Here is a 15,490-nt window from a genome sequence, read left to right on the forward strand (position 1 = left end):
CTGACAAACCCTAGCATACGTAGGTATTCCAATATGATCCTTTCTGACACTGGGAGTAGGACAGAGGAGGTCAGGACTACTGTGAGTGTTCAAATGTGGATGCACCATTGTTTTATACACGAGTCTGTTCCATTCTGATGGAAAAGCAAAATGTTTGCAGGCAGAATTTGAAGATGCTCTTCTCGAAGACATAGTCTTCCATAGCCATAGTCTTGCGAAGGAGCAAAAATGCTGGGACAGGTAATGAGCAAGGGAGAGGAGATTACTGGAAATTCAGCATATATAAATGTAAAGGCATGCACAAGAATACTGATCTGTCCTAGTCAATTATGGACTTTGCAGTAACTATTACTACTTGGGCATTTTTGGATTATTTCAGCTAGCTCTGTAAGAGCACTGACTCGGTGGTCAGCAGCAATCCAAACAGTAAATACGATGATAGATCCAGGGTGTACCATGTTTGAACAATGCAGACATTTTCAGTCCCTTTACCCTTGATCTTAAAAGGATGTAATAGAATGGGAAGTACAAAGAACAGCAGGGTTGGCCAGAAGGTATGGAACAGCTCCCAAAGAATCATCTTGGGCTTTTCAGCACAGAAAAAATGGGGAGAAGATCCAGGTCTCTAAATTAATGCGTGGCATATAGATACCAATCCACTGCTGTTTTGAATGCAGAAAGTCGGGGATATCAAATGAAACCACCAAGTGGTAGGTTCAAGGAAAGAAAAGGAGGCAGTTTTTCACAGAGCAAGTACTTAAGCTGAAAAACTCCTTGCTTCAGGAAGTTACATACCAGAACTTTACATCAAGTCCATTAACTTACAAATTAATAGAAGAAAAAAAGCATTATAGGCTAATAGGTAAATAAATGGTCTGTGGTTCAGGAAGTCCATGAAGTGCAAATTGTGATTCCACACACTTTCTATAGGACTTCATGTTAGAGTCCCATATGATTGGTTATGGCTTTCTGACAGGTATGACTAGACCACATGGACTCAATGGCAGGGCAAAGGCCTAACTTTGCATTTGAGAGAGTGAAAGGCTGATCTTTACTGAATGCTGAAAGTATTTGGAATTCCACAAATCCCTCTAATGTGAAAATTCCCCAGTGTAAAAACCAGAACTTTCTGTAGCTGAAAACTGTTCTTTACCCACAGTATGTTCCTGAACTGTTCTGATCTAAGGTCAGCAGGACAGTAATACGAATTCCTACTCTCGGGGAAAAAACCTCACCATAATATCAAGATATAAACTAACATCTCAAGGACCGGTGTACGGAAGTAATAAATGTGAACATTTAAGAAAACGTGCATCAGTAGGTTTAAAATTTTTTTATTGTGCTGCCAAGAGCCAAATTACAAGAAACCGCCTTACAGTTAAAAAAGTAAACAAGCAATTCTGCTGAACCGCAGTGCACTCCGAGTGCCACATATGCATCTATTTTTCAGAAAATTATATCTGCATTTCTCTTACAAGAGCACAACAGGAACCAAAGTAAAAGAGTGTAATGGATACAGCACATAGGATAAATCATATCTTTAAAATAATAATAATAAAATAATAATAATAAAAACCATTTTACACCATGTCCTATATCCTGCTAATATTTTCAGAATATGGCCTTGATTGTAAAACAAAAGCAAGCATTTACAATTTCTGGATAAAGACTGCTTACTCTTATGCAAGGAATGGATGTTTTGTCTTGACAAAATCTTTAAGGTAACTGGACAGAAACATCTCTGTTTCAATATCAGATTGAGTACAAAACACTGGGGAGACCACATTTTTTCTTACTGGTGGTTGGAAACGGAAGTTATATAAGCAGAAAAAATGTTGACCCTTAACGATACACCTATTTTTTTTCTTTGATGCAAACAGCTAGAACACCTTTTTGATATTCTAAAACAAAAAAATTGTTAATCTTCAGATTAATAAATTAGGTCATTATAATAATAAATTAGGTTTTTTTTTCAGTTTTAAAGTTCAGCAACCTCTGACCAAGTATTTATAACAATACTTGAGAGTTCCTTTACAAAAAATACATTTTCTTTTCACATTAAGCATACTGGGTATCTGTGTCTCTTATGACAAGCATTTGTAAAAGAAAAAAGGCAATGCACAAATGGGTAATTAGTATAAAAGTGCCAAGACCTGTTTGGAAAGTTAACATTGTATTATACAGTCAGAGTTATAAATGAGGCAAGCTACAACACACTTCCAGCTTAATGTGGACAATATTCCAGTAGTTGTTTCAAACAATTGTTTGAAAAAAAAAAAAAAGAAAAAAAATCCAGGAGCTGATGGTGTTATTCTATGGAGCTGATTAGTGCTGCATGTATATTGTCATCAGTGTCTCTAGCCAATGCATTCATTAAAAAGCCTTTTTAAGGCTAAGCAGGAAAAGAAAAATAAGAAACACCCTGAAATGTAGCAAGTAGCAAGAGCAACGCTTACTGCTATAATCGTGCACGTACTGTACACACGCAAACACAAGAGTGCACACACACACACACACGCACGCACACAAACACTTTCAAATCAAATCAAACTGTAGGTAGAATGAGATGCTCTTTTCTTGTCTTTCCTAAACTCACAAGCGATTAAGCATTGATATGGAATGCCTGTTTATCTGTTTCTGCTCTGGGTAAAATCTCTCTCAGATAAAAATACATTCAACAAGAAAAAAAATAGAAAAAATATATACTGTATACATAGTATTTTATATATACAGTATATATATGTATAGTGTATATACACATGCACGTATATATACATATGTATACCTACATGCATTTGTATATACATATATATACACAAACATACAAATACTTTTTGTTGTTTTTAGCATAATTATATTTACATAAATATTCCTATAATGCTAAAGTTTAAAGAAGCATGATCTCCTTTTTTTTCTGAGCTTCAAAAAAGGTGCTTGAGTAATATACAATTAAAATTAAGCAGCTTCCTAGCATGGAAGTAGTTTCTAAATCTGCATACCAGTAAATAAGAACATCAACAGGAAAAAAACAACCTTAAAACAGTCTCTTTTTTACTCTCTCGTAAGCAAGAGCTTTGTCCAACAAAAATATTTTTCCTTCTCCTGTATGAACAACCAGAGATTGATATAAAATAACAAAACAAAACCACAACAGACAAAACAAACAAACAAAAGCCCCTGGAACTGCATGGTGTTCTTGACTTTTCCTTCCTTCCTTCAATACTGCTGTCAAAAGATCCAGTGCTCATATCAGGAATTACTTAGGCCTCAGTCATTTGCTAACTCTGCCGAAGTCCGGCTAATCTAGCCAATCAGCTTCGAAGAAACAAAAATAAAAACAAAAAGCAGCACAAGGTATAATTTTATACATCCTTAATAAACCCACCCTTTATTTTCTGCTATAACCTTTTCCTTGCTATTTCATTAACTACTGCAGCTTCTCATCATATAGAAAAATATTTGCAGCTACACCACACCTGTGATGTGACAAATTCTGTTCTAGGAGTATATTACTGTAGCAACAGCTGGAAAAAAACAAAAATCAGACCTTTTCATATTTTTTTCACCTGGGGTTAGGCTTTGCTGCAACAGATGCAATTTCAGAGCAACAAGAAAAACCACTATCCTGCTGCCTGGCAGTATTCTTTATTCATTTTTTTCTCCAGCCAAGCATGACCAGCTTTTCTTCTCTGAAGCTTCCTTTTACCTCATTGCCTACTCCTAGCCCCTGATTCCCCCTCCCAAAAAACCTCTATAGCTATGTTACAAGCAAATATATCTTAACAAGTTTTAAAACTTTGGTTCTAAGAAAACACTTGGTCAGTTATCTCAAGGAAAAGTGGGAATGCTTTTTCTGGCACATTGCAGGAGTCAGAGCTCATCCCAGTAAGGTCTTAGAGCTGTACATGTAGTCACAAATCCAATACAATCCACTAAGCAAGTGCACAATTCTAGTTTTATTTTAATAACAGACTTAGTCTCTCTCTCCCTCTCTCTTTCTTAAATCCTTGGTAAGGGTGCAATTCTTCAAACTGTTTGATAGAAATTATCTGCCTGTAGGTTGTTCTGTTTCTGCATGCTGTAAAATCCACTGTATCTTGAATCTGGGTCTGCAATTCTTAGCATCCTCTGAGAACTGTCCACCTGGACCATGGTACCTTTCTTGCAGTCCACATATACCAGTTGATTGTTTAGGCAAGAAGGCTGTTAAAACAAAAAGGGAATATTGAGTAAATTAAAAAATTTTTGTATTTCACACATAATTTAAAAAGTCTTTGTGGTTCAAGTCCGTAAGCACAAACCAAAATCAAATCAGCAATGAAAGAGTCTGGACTTTTGCTGAACTTGGTAAACGCTTATGCCAGGCACAGCAACAGACCAGCACTCTCTTCTGAATCACCATTTTTCATCTTCTGAATGGAGGTCTGGTATTTTTATATCCCAGATGGACTGGTTTAAACTGTTCTCTGTTAGTCTAGCACTACACAGGGGCTTAACCTTGTTGCCCTGGATGTGCAGCAGCTTGTTTCTAAGACTTTAACAGCCTCTTTATTACTGATCATTTTCAAGAATGTTCTGTTCGTGGTTGCAATTCCACTAAGAGAATGGGAGAGATCTCAGCTGTTATAGTTAATTCTGGCATGGGGTATCCTATCAGATCCTTGTATATTCCTTTCCAAGGTGGTTTATGTATTACTTCCTTAATTAGGAAATGACCCACCTTTTATCCAGTATTTGCTAGGCCTTACACCCTTGTGAAGCAGAGTGTTATTACGGAGATGCCAGTGTTTGATGTGGCATGTGGTAGAGCTGTCCGTCCTTGCTTGCAAGTGTAGAATAGAGGATTTAATTTTAGGCAAATGTGAATAAGTGAGGTTTTGAGTACATCATGATCTACAAGCATGAATGCATATAAAATACTGCTCAAGGAAAGAGTTGAGCTATGCATACTGGCTTTCCAGTCCTGCTATTCCTCTGTTTGAGAATCCTTCAACAGAAAGATTCTGCAGCTGAGAGGAAGATGAAACAATGCTGGGTGCACACTACTTTAAATGTTTATGGGCTAAGCATGAAGGAGGACAGGCAGTAAGCATACTCTATGGATATGTGGTAAGTTAGTGACAATGCGTGTGTATGCTCGCACTGTAAGCATACAAATGGACCGCAAATATTAAAAATTCCAGTTTCCACTGACGTACCTTCTTTTTCCAAGGCTTAAATCAGAAGATCAGAAGGGCTTTTATTACTAAAAATTTACCTTCAGTAACCTTTGTCACAAAAAGCATTTTACCCAAATACTTATTACAAACAGTAATGTTTTACATTTGGCTCTTCAAAAGTCTGTGGACTGGATTCACAAAGAAGTCCTGAGGTTCACTGATCTTAACAGAATCATGGCTAAATATTAGCAGTCCATCTGTAATTTTAAATGTCTTTCCTATCATCTTTCTTTTGGTATTCATATGATTTAAGCACAGTTGTTGATTTGTTCTTTAATAAATAGCTGGACTATTCTGAACAGAAAGAACATAAGCCAAAACAGGCTTGCCAAAATTTATTACTAGGAACCATCAGTCATCTTGCAAGGAATAGGAGAAACTAATGAGTAACACTTGATTGAAGAAACCTTAAAAGAAAGATACATTTATGACAAAGACTCTCAGAAGAAATCTGAGTTTCAGTATATCCATGGTCTTGCATTGAATATGTATATGGCTTACTGAGCTTTCTTAGCATGTGGATGATGTCTTCTGGTGACACTGAAATAAACGATGTTTCAGCAATAGAAGTGTTTGAGGAAAATAATGTTCCGTGAGTAAAAAAAGTAGGTAGAATTATTGATTCTAGTTCCAGTTAGAAAGTTGTGATTTTCACTTCAGCTTCAACCATTTTGTCACACAGCACTTGGATGGAGAGCAGCCTTTCTGAGAGTTTAGGAGTGAATCCATTAGAGTAAAAAATGAATTTTTAAATGCATTCCTTAAGAAATTCAGAAACTGGTATTGCTTGCTTGTCTTGAAAGACTGGAAACGGGATAATATCGATTCCTCATGCTTCCTATTTAATTAAAATTGAATTCAACTTTATGGTCTGACTGTATTTGTAAGCTTTTTGGAAATTATGTGTTTTCTTTTAAAAAAGCTCTGCAGCAGTGACAGAAAGAATTCTGGGACACTTCATTTTTAAAATGACTGTATTACTTTTCTAGGTAGAACTGAAGAAAAGATGCTCTCCAATTGTGTTCTAAGGATGGACAAAGTCTGTTTCATTAGAATTAGGAATAAAGTGGAATAAATGGGGGAACTGATATAAATGGCATTTGAATATGGAATAAGGGCTTAGTCTGCTGATGGAACTATTATTCAGAACAAAACAATGCTCTTTTCACTGTTGATTTCTAAGCTACCTGCTTCTTCCTTTTTTTGGTGGTCTCAGAATACTTAATTGGTAGATACTGCCTGAGATCTCTCTTAAAGTATCAGTCCTAGAACCCTATGATGCAGTTACTAGAAAATGTGATAAACAGTGCAAGTACCTACAGTACCTGATGTTGGACAAGACTTTTAAAGTGGATGAAAGTTAAGAAAGCAAAAATATTCTCTTAAGAGTTTGACTGCAGATAAGAAATTTGCATGTATTACCTACACATATACAGAGCTGGATTTTTTTTTTTAACATTTTTTTTCTGAGCTTTTTTTCTGTCTAGTGACAGCTCAATACTATAAGGAGCAGGAAATGTTTTCATTCAATAGTGAAAAAAATCATTTAGGAGACTAAATAAATACCAACAGACTGACTGGTATAAATGGTTTAAGACGTAAGGAGAAAATAATTTGAGAGTGTTCACATCATGTGAACTCAGTTGCATCCTACACAATATTCTTGTTCATCTTGTTTTCCAAAAAAGTGAAAGCCTGAAAACAAGACATAAACAGGGCACCTTTGTTGGAGCTTTGTAGCAGGACACTGGAATCCACTGCTTTTTCTGATTGATGAGCAGAAGGACGATGATCAATAACAGCGCTATCGTGATTGGAATTGTCACCAAGGCAACAGAGCTAACGGAGGCATCTTCGCTTGGGTGTGGTCCACTGCCACTTCTGTACTCTCCCTGGAGATGACTCATGTCTGCAAGGCAGATGTCAGCATTTGTTAGCAATTGTAAATGGGCCTCGACCATAAAGAAGAATGTAATTATGAAAATCCCAGTCATGGATCTTGTCACTCATGTGAATTCAGACTTCCTCTCCTGAAATATCACCTTATTTATGTAAATTAGAACAACTGAAAGCTAGTATCTTCTATAGTGACTATATTAGCTGGGAAAAGGCCATCAAAAAGAAAAGGAATAGGATGGAATCTAAAGCACAGTAACAAGCAAGTCTGACAATAACCTCTTAGCTCAGTTGTGTTTGCATCGTCTTACCTGATCACAACCAGATACCCACTGAAAAAAAAAAAAAAAAATCAGCCTATGTTTCTATGCTAAGGAAAACCTGGAAGCCTTAGGACAAAAGTTCTTTTTTTTTCTTTTAAAAACTGGTAAGACAATTACGATGTATTCGCTCTCTCATTTGCTGAGAACATACTACAATACTTGAACCACTCAGCCTGTGAAAACAGACTGCTGGCAGTCTACTAAACTGTAGCAAGTTTTGCATGTAATTGCAAAGAATGGTAGTTTTCAATGACATACATAATATTCCCACACAGTCTGCAGTGTGTGTTTATAATCCCCAGCCAGGAGAGTTGCAAGCCAGCTACTAATGCCTGTGAAAAATGAAAATGCTGTAATTATAAAAATGTAAGCTTACAATTTTGTAAAGCAGTTACATTTCATGTATCCTTTCTCCAAACAATAGTATGCTATGAGATCATCCTTAGATTTCAAAAAAATATATACAAGTTTAGGTAGTCCTTCAATTAGAAAAGGTTAACAAAGACTGTGTCATTGAGTGTTTCCCTTACCCTGGAATAATGATTTCAGCACAGTTTTAAACAAAAGATGGATTTACATCCTTAGACAACTTTATTAGCTCTGTGTCATTATACCTGAAGTATTTCTTTTAACTCTGACTTTTGTCTATGATATATGTTAAGTTGTGGTACATCTTTTCCTATTTTTGTTTATCAATATAAGAATGTCAAATGGATCAATGAAGGTCTATCAACTCCAGTGGCCTGACAACAGCCTGCTTTCTAGTTTTTGTATCAGAAAAGACACTGCAGAATCACTCCTCATTCATCATCGCATTTTTAATTTTACAGAACTCCATCATACCAACACAGATGTTTCTTCCAAGCTGAAGATGGAATGATAATGAGACCAAATTGCATAAATATAATTTAATAGACTGACTCATCTTTACTCAAAGCAAAAGGCATGTAAGAGTTCTGCACTGAAGAATATTCTCGGATAACCACCTTTTCAAAGCATTACACAGATGCTACCTGAATAGAACAAATAAATGCATTAAAACATGGGGAATAAACACAGACCTAATTTAGCCCAGTTTATATCACATCTTACCTCTGTGAATGTGGATGATATCATTTTCACTCGGTGTTGGCCAGTTTGGCACTTCAAGTTCAATGTCTCCTCGATGGTTTGTCTTCTCAATGGGGATGTTAGTAGGTTCAGGTACATACATCTCTGTGAAATGAGATAAATGTGTTTCACAAATTACAGGCTGCTTAACTTCCCAGTGCTGCTCTTAATTCAGGAAATACACTTGGCCATCTGCAGTGCTTTGTCTTATGAATCCTTTCATTTGTTCAGAGTTTTCACCATTACTAGTCTGGGATTTTGTTTTAAAACCTGTTTCATACTGTATACGGGATACATGCCTCCTGCCATTATCATTATCCTAATGTGAATGGGATGATACAGTTGTGTGGACAGATTTGCTTTTGAAAAATATCACTTCAGAATACACACTTTACTACAGTCTTGCTCCTTTGCGATACTAAACAACAAAAATACCAAGGGCAGGCTACATCTTCCCAGCTGGTATGTAAACTGTCACTCCTGGTTTCTTTGCCTTCCTTTTTTGTAATCCTCAAAGCAGGAGAATTGCAAGAGGGGGTACTGCTGAATCTCCCCAGCTGTCCTGTCAGAATTAGTTACCAGCTGACTAAGTAAGATGAGCAAACTCCTGCAGAAGTATGTCAGGAATAGCATTAAAAACCAATTGCAATTCTTAGGTTCCTTGTGTCCATAACTACGAAAATTTCATAATATTTTTAAGCAAAGTTAAAATGATAAATAAAGCAATGTGATACTTGAAAGTAACGAAGAGACTCAGAAAAGACAGAAATGTTAATCGCTGACAGAATCTGCAGAGATGGAAGAATATTCATTTTCCTACTCCACTAATATTTTTCCATAACCTTATGAAAGGACACAGCAGGAGCAAGCAACTAATTTTTGAGTTCATAGCTCTCAGAAAAAATAAAATTCAAACTATATATTTGTACAATATGCCTATCTGTTAAGAATATTCATTTTCCTGAAGTCTGAACACCTGTTGTGTTCTTGATATTGTTCAAATGTAGACTGATGTTCAAAACCCAATTAAAAAAACCCTTATAATTATCAGTCCTGGAAAACCAGCATTATAATAATCTGTGTTGTCATATCATATTACCTGGACACATGGGACAGCAGCTTCCCTCCACGTTGATGGGTTCAGCACAAGGGAGGGGTGGGCAGCTGACAGTGGAGCAGAGAGTCTGACCCTGCAGGCAGTAGCAGTGTGTGCAGCTGTCAATGTCCCAGCGTTCCTCATCTGCATATGTTTTCCCACTGAAGTGGCAGACCACTTTCTTTGGAACTGTATCTTCTGTTGAAGGAAAACAGAGTGGTGTCATCACGTGGTAATGGCCAATTACACACAAATCTGATTTCTTCCCCAAACACAAAAGCGAAACAATAACTACAAAGAAATCCCAGCTGTAATTAAGACCCTCTCTACATCTTCCAGAAAATCTTTGTTAAAAAAGTGTCATTTCTGCTTCTTTATGAATTACATAATTTAGCCTGGGCTGCTTCTCCTCATTTTCCTCATGCAAGAGGCTAGAAGATGGATGATTGGGGACATGAAATGGTGATAGCAGAAGTGCTGTGAAAATTAAGAAAAATTGATTTTTTTGTTTGACTGAGACAGCCAACTACTCCTCGTTTCCTAGTAAATTCTATTTAACTATAAAAAAACCCCAAACTACCTACATTTCTAATTACCAAGGTTCAAGAAAGATGAACTCAGTCTGAAATACTTGGAGAAAAGATTAGGCAGGATGCTGAGAAGGATGAAGCAACTCTCAGGTGACATATCTAGAAGTGCTTAGACTATTATGATAAAACAGATTTGAAGGGGATCTGATCATTCCCTGTAACTGCATCAATGGACAACACCAGGAAACGGGCAATAACCAAATTCAGTACCTTTTTTCCATGGTTAGTATTATACAAATTGGAAATTGATGTGATCTTGACCCTCAGAAAAAATGAGGTTTCAGAACACCTTTCCCAAAGACTGTAAAGCTAACAACTTTTCAGACAGATTTTGACATAGTACTTAATAGGGACCTGGACTTGATGAAGCAACTTGGGAAAACACTTAAAGGAAGCATTATACTTTCTGCCTAAGCATTCAATACAGCTTTTTTTTTTATGCTGCACCCTGTGCAAGCCTTTTAGGTGGTCTGCAGTATACCTTCTACTTCACTGAGAAGACAGTCATGAATTGCTTAGCCTAGGATGTTTTTTGCTGCTATAGCTCTTTATAATCAAAATACAACTACACAGCAGAACCTCCAAAAGCCAAGCAGCACCTCATTTTCATCTTAGCTTCTCGCTGCCTTTTTTTCTTAGAGGCAGAAATTATGATGATGAAACCTGCTGATGACATGAATTTGCAGATTAAGCATATGCATGAGATAACAGAATGAAATTGCAAAGTAACTTCTTAAGCTGTCAGAAAAATACTGGTTTAACATTCACACAGATTACATATGTAAATATGTCAGTTAGAATTACCTCCCAAATATAAATAAAAAGCCTTATTAAATAATTTGGCCATCAGTACAGCTTTTAATTAATGACAACATAATAGACTGACACCATCCGGCATAACGAGGTTAGCAGTCAGCAGACCAGTGCAACAGGTCTGGACAGAGTAAATTCAAATGCAAAAGGACACCAGCAAGAAGTACTGTTGTGAAAATACTAATGGAATTATCTGAAAAGTGTAAATGTTCCAGGCGGCCTTGGTATGGGTATCCCATGGCTTCCATGGCTCTAAGTATGGGTCCCAACCTCTCCAAGTAGCAGATTTTGTAAGTGAATATGGGGTGGACATGGGAAGGGAAGAGTGGGAGGAAAAGGTGGCTGCAAGCTTGCAAAAAGCACATTATGTTCTTCCATAGGTGACCATGAGCCCTTCTTCCATGAGCCCTGTACTGATCAGAAAGTAGATGTGTCTGGGAAGAGGGTGAGGCACACAGCCTGAGCAGTTCTTTGCAGACCTAAAGCTGTGCACTCAGGGCTGATTTGCTCCCAAAGTGCTACCTTGCCCCACTCAGGGCAGCTTCTTCAACTCAACAGCTGGCTTGGCTAAAAAGTCCTTGAACTTGCTTGGGCTTTTGCAAGTTTGTAAAGAACACATTACAATTTAATACAGTAAATGTTTTTTAGAAGAATGAACAAGGGTGAAATTGCAATAGCAGTGTTGCACCTTTGAATCTTGAGAAGAAACTTCTAAGTCCTGAGAAAGTACTATCCTGTGTGTGTCTCCTGTTTTGGTGTCCATCTCTATGCAAGTATAAGCACAGGATGAAGACGAAGGCCACAACACCAACAAGCGCTCAAGGACAGTGGAAACAAGAGACTTGCAGTGAGAAACCCACATACAAAAATGCAGTTCAGAATACCATGTGTAGCTCTACCTGTCTTCTCTCAAACTTCCTCTAGCTGCACAAGTAAATCAGTCTCATCTGGTAGACAAACAAACAGTCATTGCTGTTTTCTGCAGAAGACTAATCTCGTCTCTAATTAAATAGATATCCCTTTATCCGCTCTAAAGTAGAAGGTTATCTTTCCAAATTAATCTTGCTTTGCATGAGAAAGAAGAACATTGAACACACAGGGTGAATTTGAGGAGTCAGTCAAACAACAAAGCATCAAAGGCCTGTAAAATTTTGAATTTGAATCTATACTAACTTGTTAGGCATTAACCAGACCTGGACCCAGAAAGAAACAGAATAAAATACAGTGTTAAAAACCCTGCATAACTTTTGAAATTCCAGTAAATGAAGACCACCTGTTTCCACAGAGTTTGCCTACTAAACATTTTATCAACTATTACATGAAAATAGTAAGGAAGAATCTGTACAAAGATATGCTTCACAGTTCTCAAGAAATGAAGAGTAAAACAGTAAAACCAGGAAGACAAAAATTAAGTGCATGACCTTACTCCTCTTACAGGCAAAGAGTATATAGTTCATAGAAACCATTAAAAAAGTTTCCATGAATTTCAGTTATTCAGACCACAAAATATACTGACAATGTAGTACAGCTTAGATTAATAAAATGTATCATCGAGAGTCTTCATACCTGAGCACTAATTAAAATCTGGCCTCTGTATTTTGTACTGCTGAGTGAGCAGTTGCTACTAAAAAAACCACATTAAGTTTTTACAGCTCACACATTTAAGTATTTGCAATATTGTGCAATTTTATGGGATTCAAAGTAAATTAATTAAAGCAATAGCTACATGTTGCGTGTGTATATATTTGCAAACCTGACATGCAAGGTGTAGGCACAAAGTTCTAGAGGTTTTATTTTTGTAGTTCATGGCACCAGTCCCTGTGGTGCATCCCTTCCTCGACCTAAAGAATTCTCTGGTACAGTACTAAGGCTCATGTTCTGACTCTACTGGTTTGATTGCCCAACTCTGCATACACTCTATATTTTTTTAACATTAAAATGTATTCTGGATTAAAATGATCTTTTTGGTTGCAAATTCAACCACAGGAAGAAAAGCCTGCAAAAAACAGTTGTCAAATAAACTTTAAATCCTCCCCATTTTGTATGCAAACCATGATGAGAAAGTAGTAATAGGGTAATGGTACTTTCCCCTCAAAATGTCCTCATCAGGAATCTAAGTAGGATTCCAAGGGAAACTGAAATTTTGATACTTTCTAACTTTTCCAGGCATTTCTTTGATAAATTCCTTGCATATTCTATAAAATTGTATCACCTATTAGTAAATATATTTTATCTGCAACAAATTAAAGATTTCAAGAGCTATATCAATGGTACATATCTGAAAGGACTTCACAACCTTTGTGACATCTTTCTGATTAAGAACTGTATTGTTTATAGATGGGCAAGTTGATTCCCATGTTCAATTAAGAATACTTAAAGCCCATCAATTTTTTTATATTCCTTTTTACTGAATTCTTTTCTACTCTATCTCCCCCACTACTTTTGGAAATGAAGGTTACAGTAAGCTCTGAATGCCTTCCAACAATGCTACAAAGACTTAATTTCAGTAAGTTCATTATACGATTCTTTATCAGCAGCTTCCATTCTACAGCCTTTGTACTTACTGTGAACTCACAAAAAAGTAATCTGTAAATAAATACTCATATTCAAAATGCAATGAAAAAATGATCGGTAATCTCAAATTCTGCAACTTCAAAAATGCCTGGCAATTTTCACTATCTACAGCATCCACCATTTACTTCAACGCCAAATTCAAAACCAGTGCATGGCCCTCAATTCTTTATGCATTTTTAGTATTCAAAACCCAAAATTCTCCCTAATTTTTTTCTCAAATATATTACTTTGCCTCTTCTGTAACTATCTTTAATGAACTTCCTGTTTTTTTCCTGTATTTTAATTTAGGTGCCTTATTAACACTTATCCATTCTGTGAAATTTCATAATGCTTCAGCTTATCTTCTACAGTTGTAATTAATATTTTCCTCATATTACCACATATCTTGACATAACCTGTGTGTTACCTGGCAGATCTTCCTTTAAATAAAACAATTTTTGTGTAATGTTTTCATCTAGTAAGGTATATTACCAAGTTTTCTGGAGGATGTCCTCTCAAGTTTGTAGGCAAATTACATTTATATCTTCCTGCACTTCTACCTCAAAACCACAAATCATGATCCTCAAAGCTCCCTATGCAGATTTCACTCTCCAGTTCAACTGAAGGCATAAACTACATCTCCCCAAAACAGGGAAAACATATTTCAATACAGAAATAAAACTTCCTTCTTATTCCCAAGAAAGGAACAGCAAGTTATCAACTATTTTCATCTGCTCACCAATACAGTAAGGACAACATTGTCCCTTTCTCAAAACAGGTCTCTCGCAGGATACCAGTGGGCAAGACTCAGAGTAGCATCTAATCACACCATCCATGCAAATGCAGCTAGTGCAGACATTGGGCTTCCAGGACTCAGCTGTCAGAAAAATATCTCCTTCATCATTTTTGCAATAACTGGGCATGCTCTCATTGCTTGATGAAGAGGGTTGAAGAGGCTCGTCTGTAAATATAAACAGATTAAGTTATTTAACTTACAGTAGCTAACTTCTTTCATATTTCCTCAACAGAGGGTTCACTCTTGAAGAATGCAACAGAATTGTAACATTTTGGCTCACTACTTCAGAACAACTAGGACATTTGATGAGGATCTCATGATGTGCTCTCTAATAAAGTTTATGTAGACCTTTATTGAGTTTACTCAAAAAAAAAAAAAAAAGACAGCAAAGTCAAAAACAATCACCATCAGAAGCAACCCCTCAGAAAGCCACTCTGAATGCTCTGAATTAAATGGTATATAGGAATTCCCCTTGAATTAGAGAGATTAAGTTTTAAATGTAAAACATGAATCCCAGCTTCTGCCATGTCAGCTCAAGTCCTTGAATGATGCAAAGTAAAAAGCTATTATGCTGCTGTCACCTTCGCTAGTGGACTTATATGAGCGAATTATAAGCTGTTGAGAAACAAACGGAACTTGATCAGGCTTCAGCTTGATGCCAATGGGTCTGCTTCAATTCTCATGCCCGCACATGGAGAAGACATATTTCTGCAATTAAGCTGTATCTTAACAGACACTATGGATCAAGAAATATAACTGTATATGCAGAGAACATCTAAGAAAAGGAGGGGAAAAAAAAAAAAGAAAAAAAAGGATTCGTAAGGGCACTCAGATCAGGTTCTCAATCTAACTATGTAAATCATGAGACTAAGCTCCTTATATAGCCAGTGAGGGAAGATCAGCTCCTCCAAAAAGTATTTTGAAATTAAGCAAGTGTTCACTGTTATTAATGAGAAAAATCGAAGTCAGGAGAATTGGCTAACTTTTTTACCTAAAGTATTTTGTCAGAAAAAAACTACTCAAAACCCCAACAAAAACCCTGCTGAAGAAATGGCAAAACCTAACTTCCCCCCCCCCCCCCCCCACACATTTTA

The 15,490-nt window shown here is 36.6% G+C and overlaps 1 protein-coding gene across 1 annotated transcript in view; it reads right to left on the reverse strand.

The window, feature by feature from the left end:
• Window positions 1-1,324: 1,324 nt before the first annotated feature.
• Window positions 1,325-15,490, reverse strand: part of CRIM1 (cysteine rich transmembrane BMP regulator 1 (chordin-like)) — a gene marked incomplete at its 5' end in the record, with an annotated part of 202,358 nt that continues 188,192 nt past the window's right edge. Inside the window, 5 exons of the mRNA XM_010581266.1 lie at window positions 1,325-4,203; window positions 6,941-7,128; window positions 8,531-8,653; window positions 9,648-9,842; window positions 14,340-14,561. Of these exons, the coding sequence (XP_010579568.1) occupies window positions 4,027-4,203; window positions 6,941-7,128; window positions 8,531-8,653; window positions 9,648-9,842; window positions 14,340-14,561 (905 nt within the window). The remainder of the gene's footprint in view (window positions 4,204-6,940; window positions 7,129-8,530; window positions 8,654-9,647; window positions 9,843-14,339; window positions 14,562-15,490) is intronic.

The sequence above is a fragment of the Haliaeetus leucocephalus genome, unplaced genomic scaffold (assembly GCF_000737465.1).
Source record: "Haliaeetus leucocephalus isolate CR32 unplaced genomic scaffold, Haliaeetus_leucocephalus-4.0 Scaffold752, whole genome shotgun sequence".
In the NCBI taxonomy this organism is placed as follows: Eukaryota; Metazoa; Chordata; class Aves; order Accipitriformes; family Accipitridae; genus Haliaeetus; species Haliaeetus leucocephalus.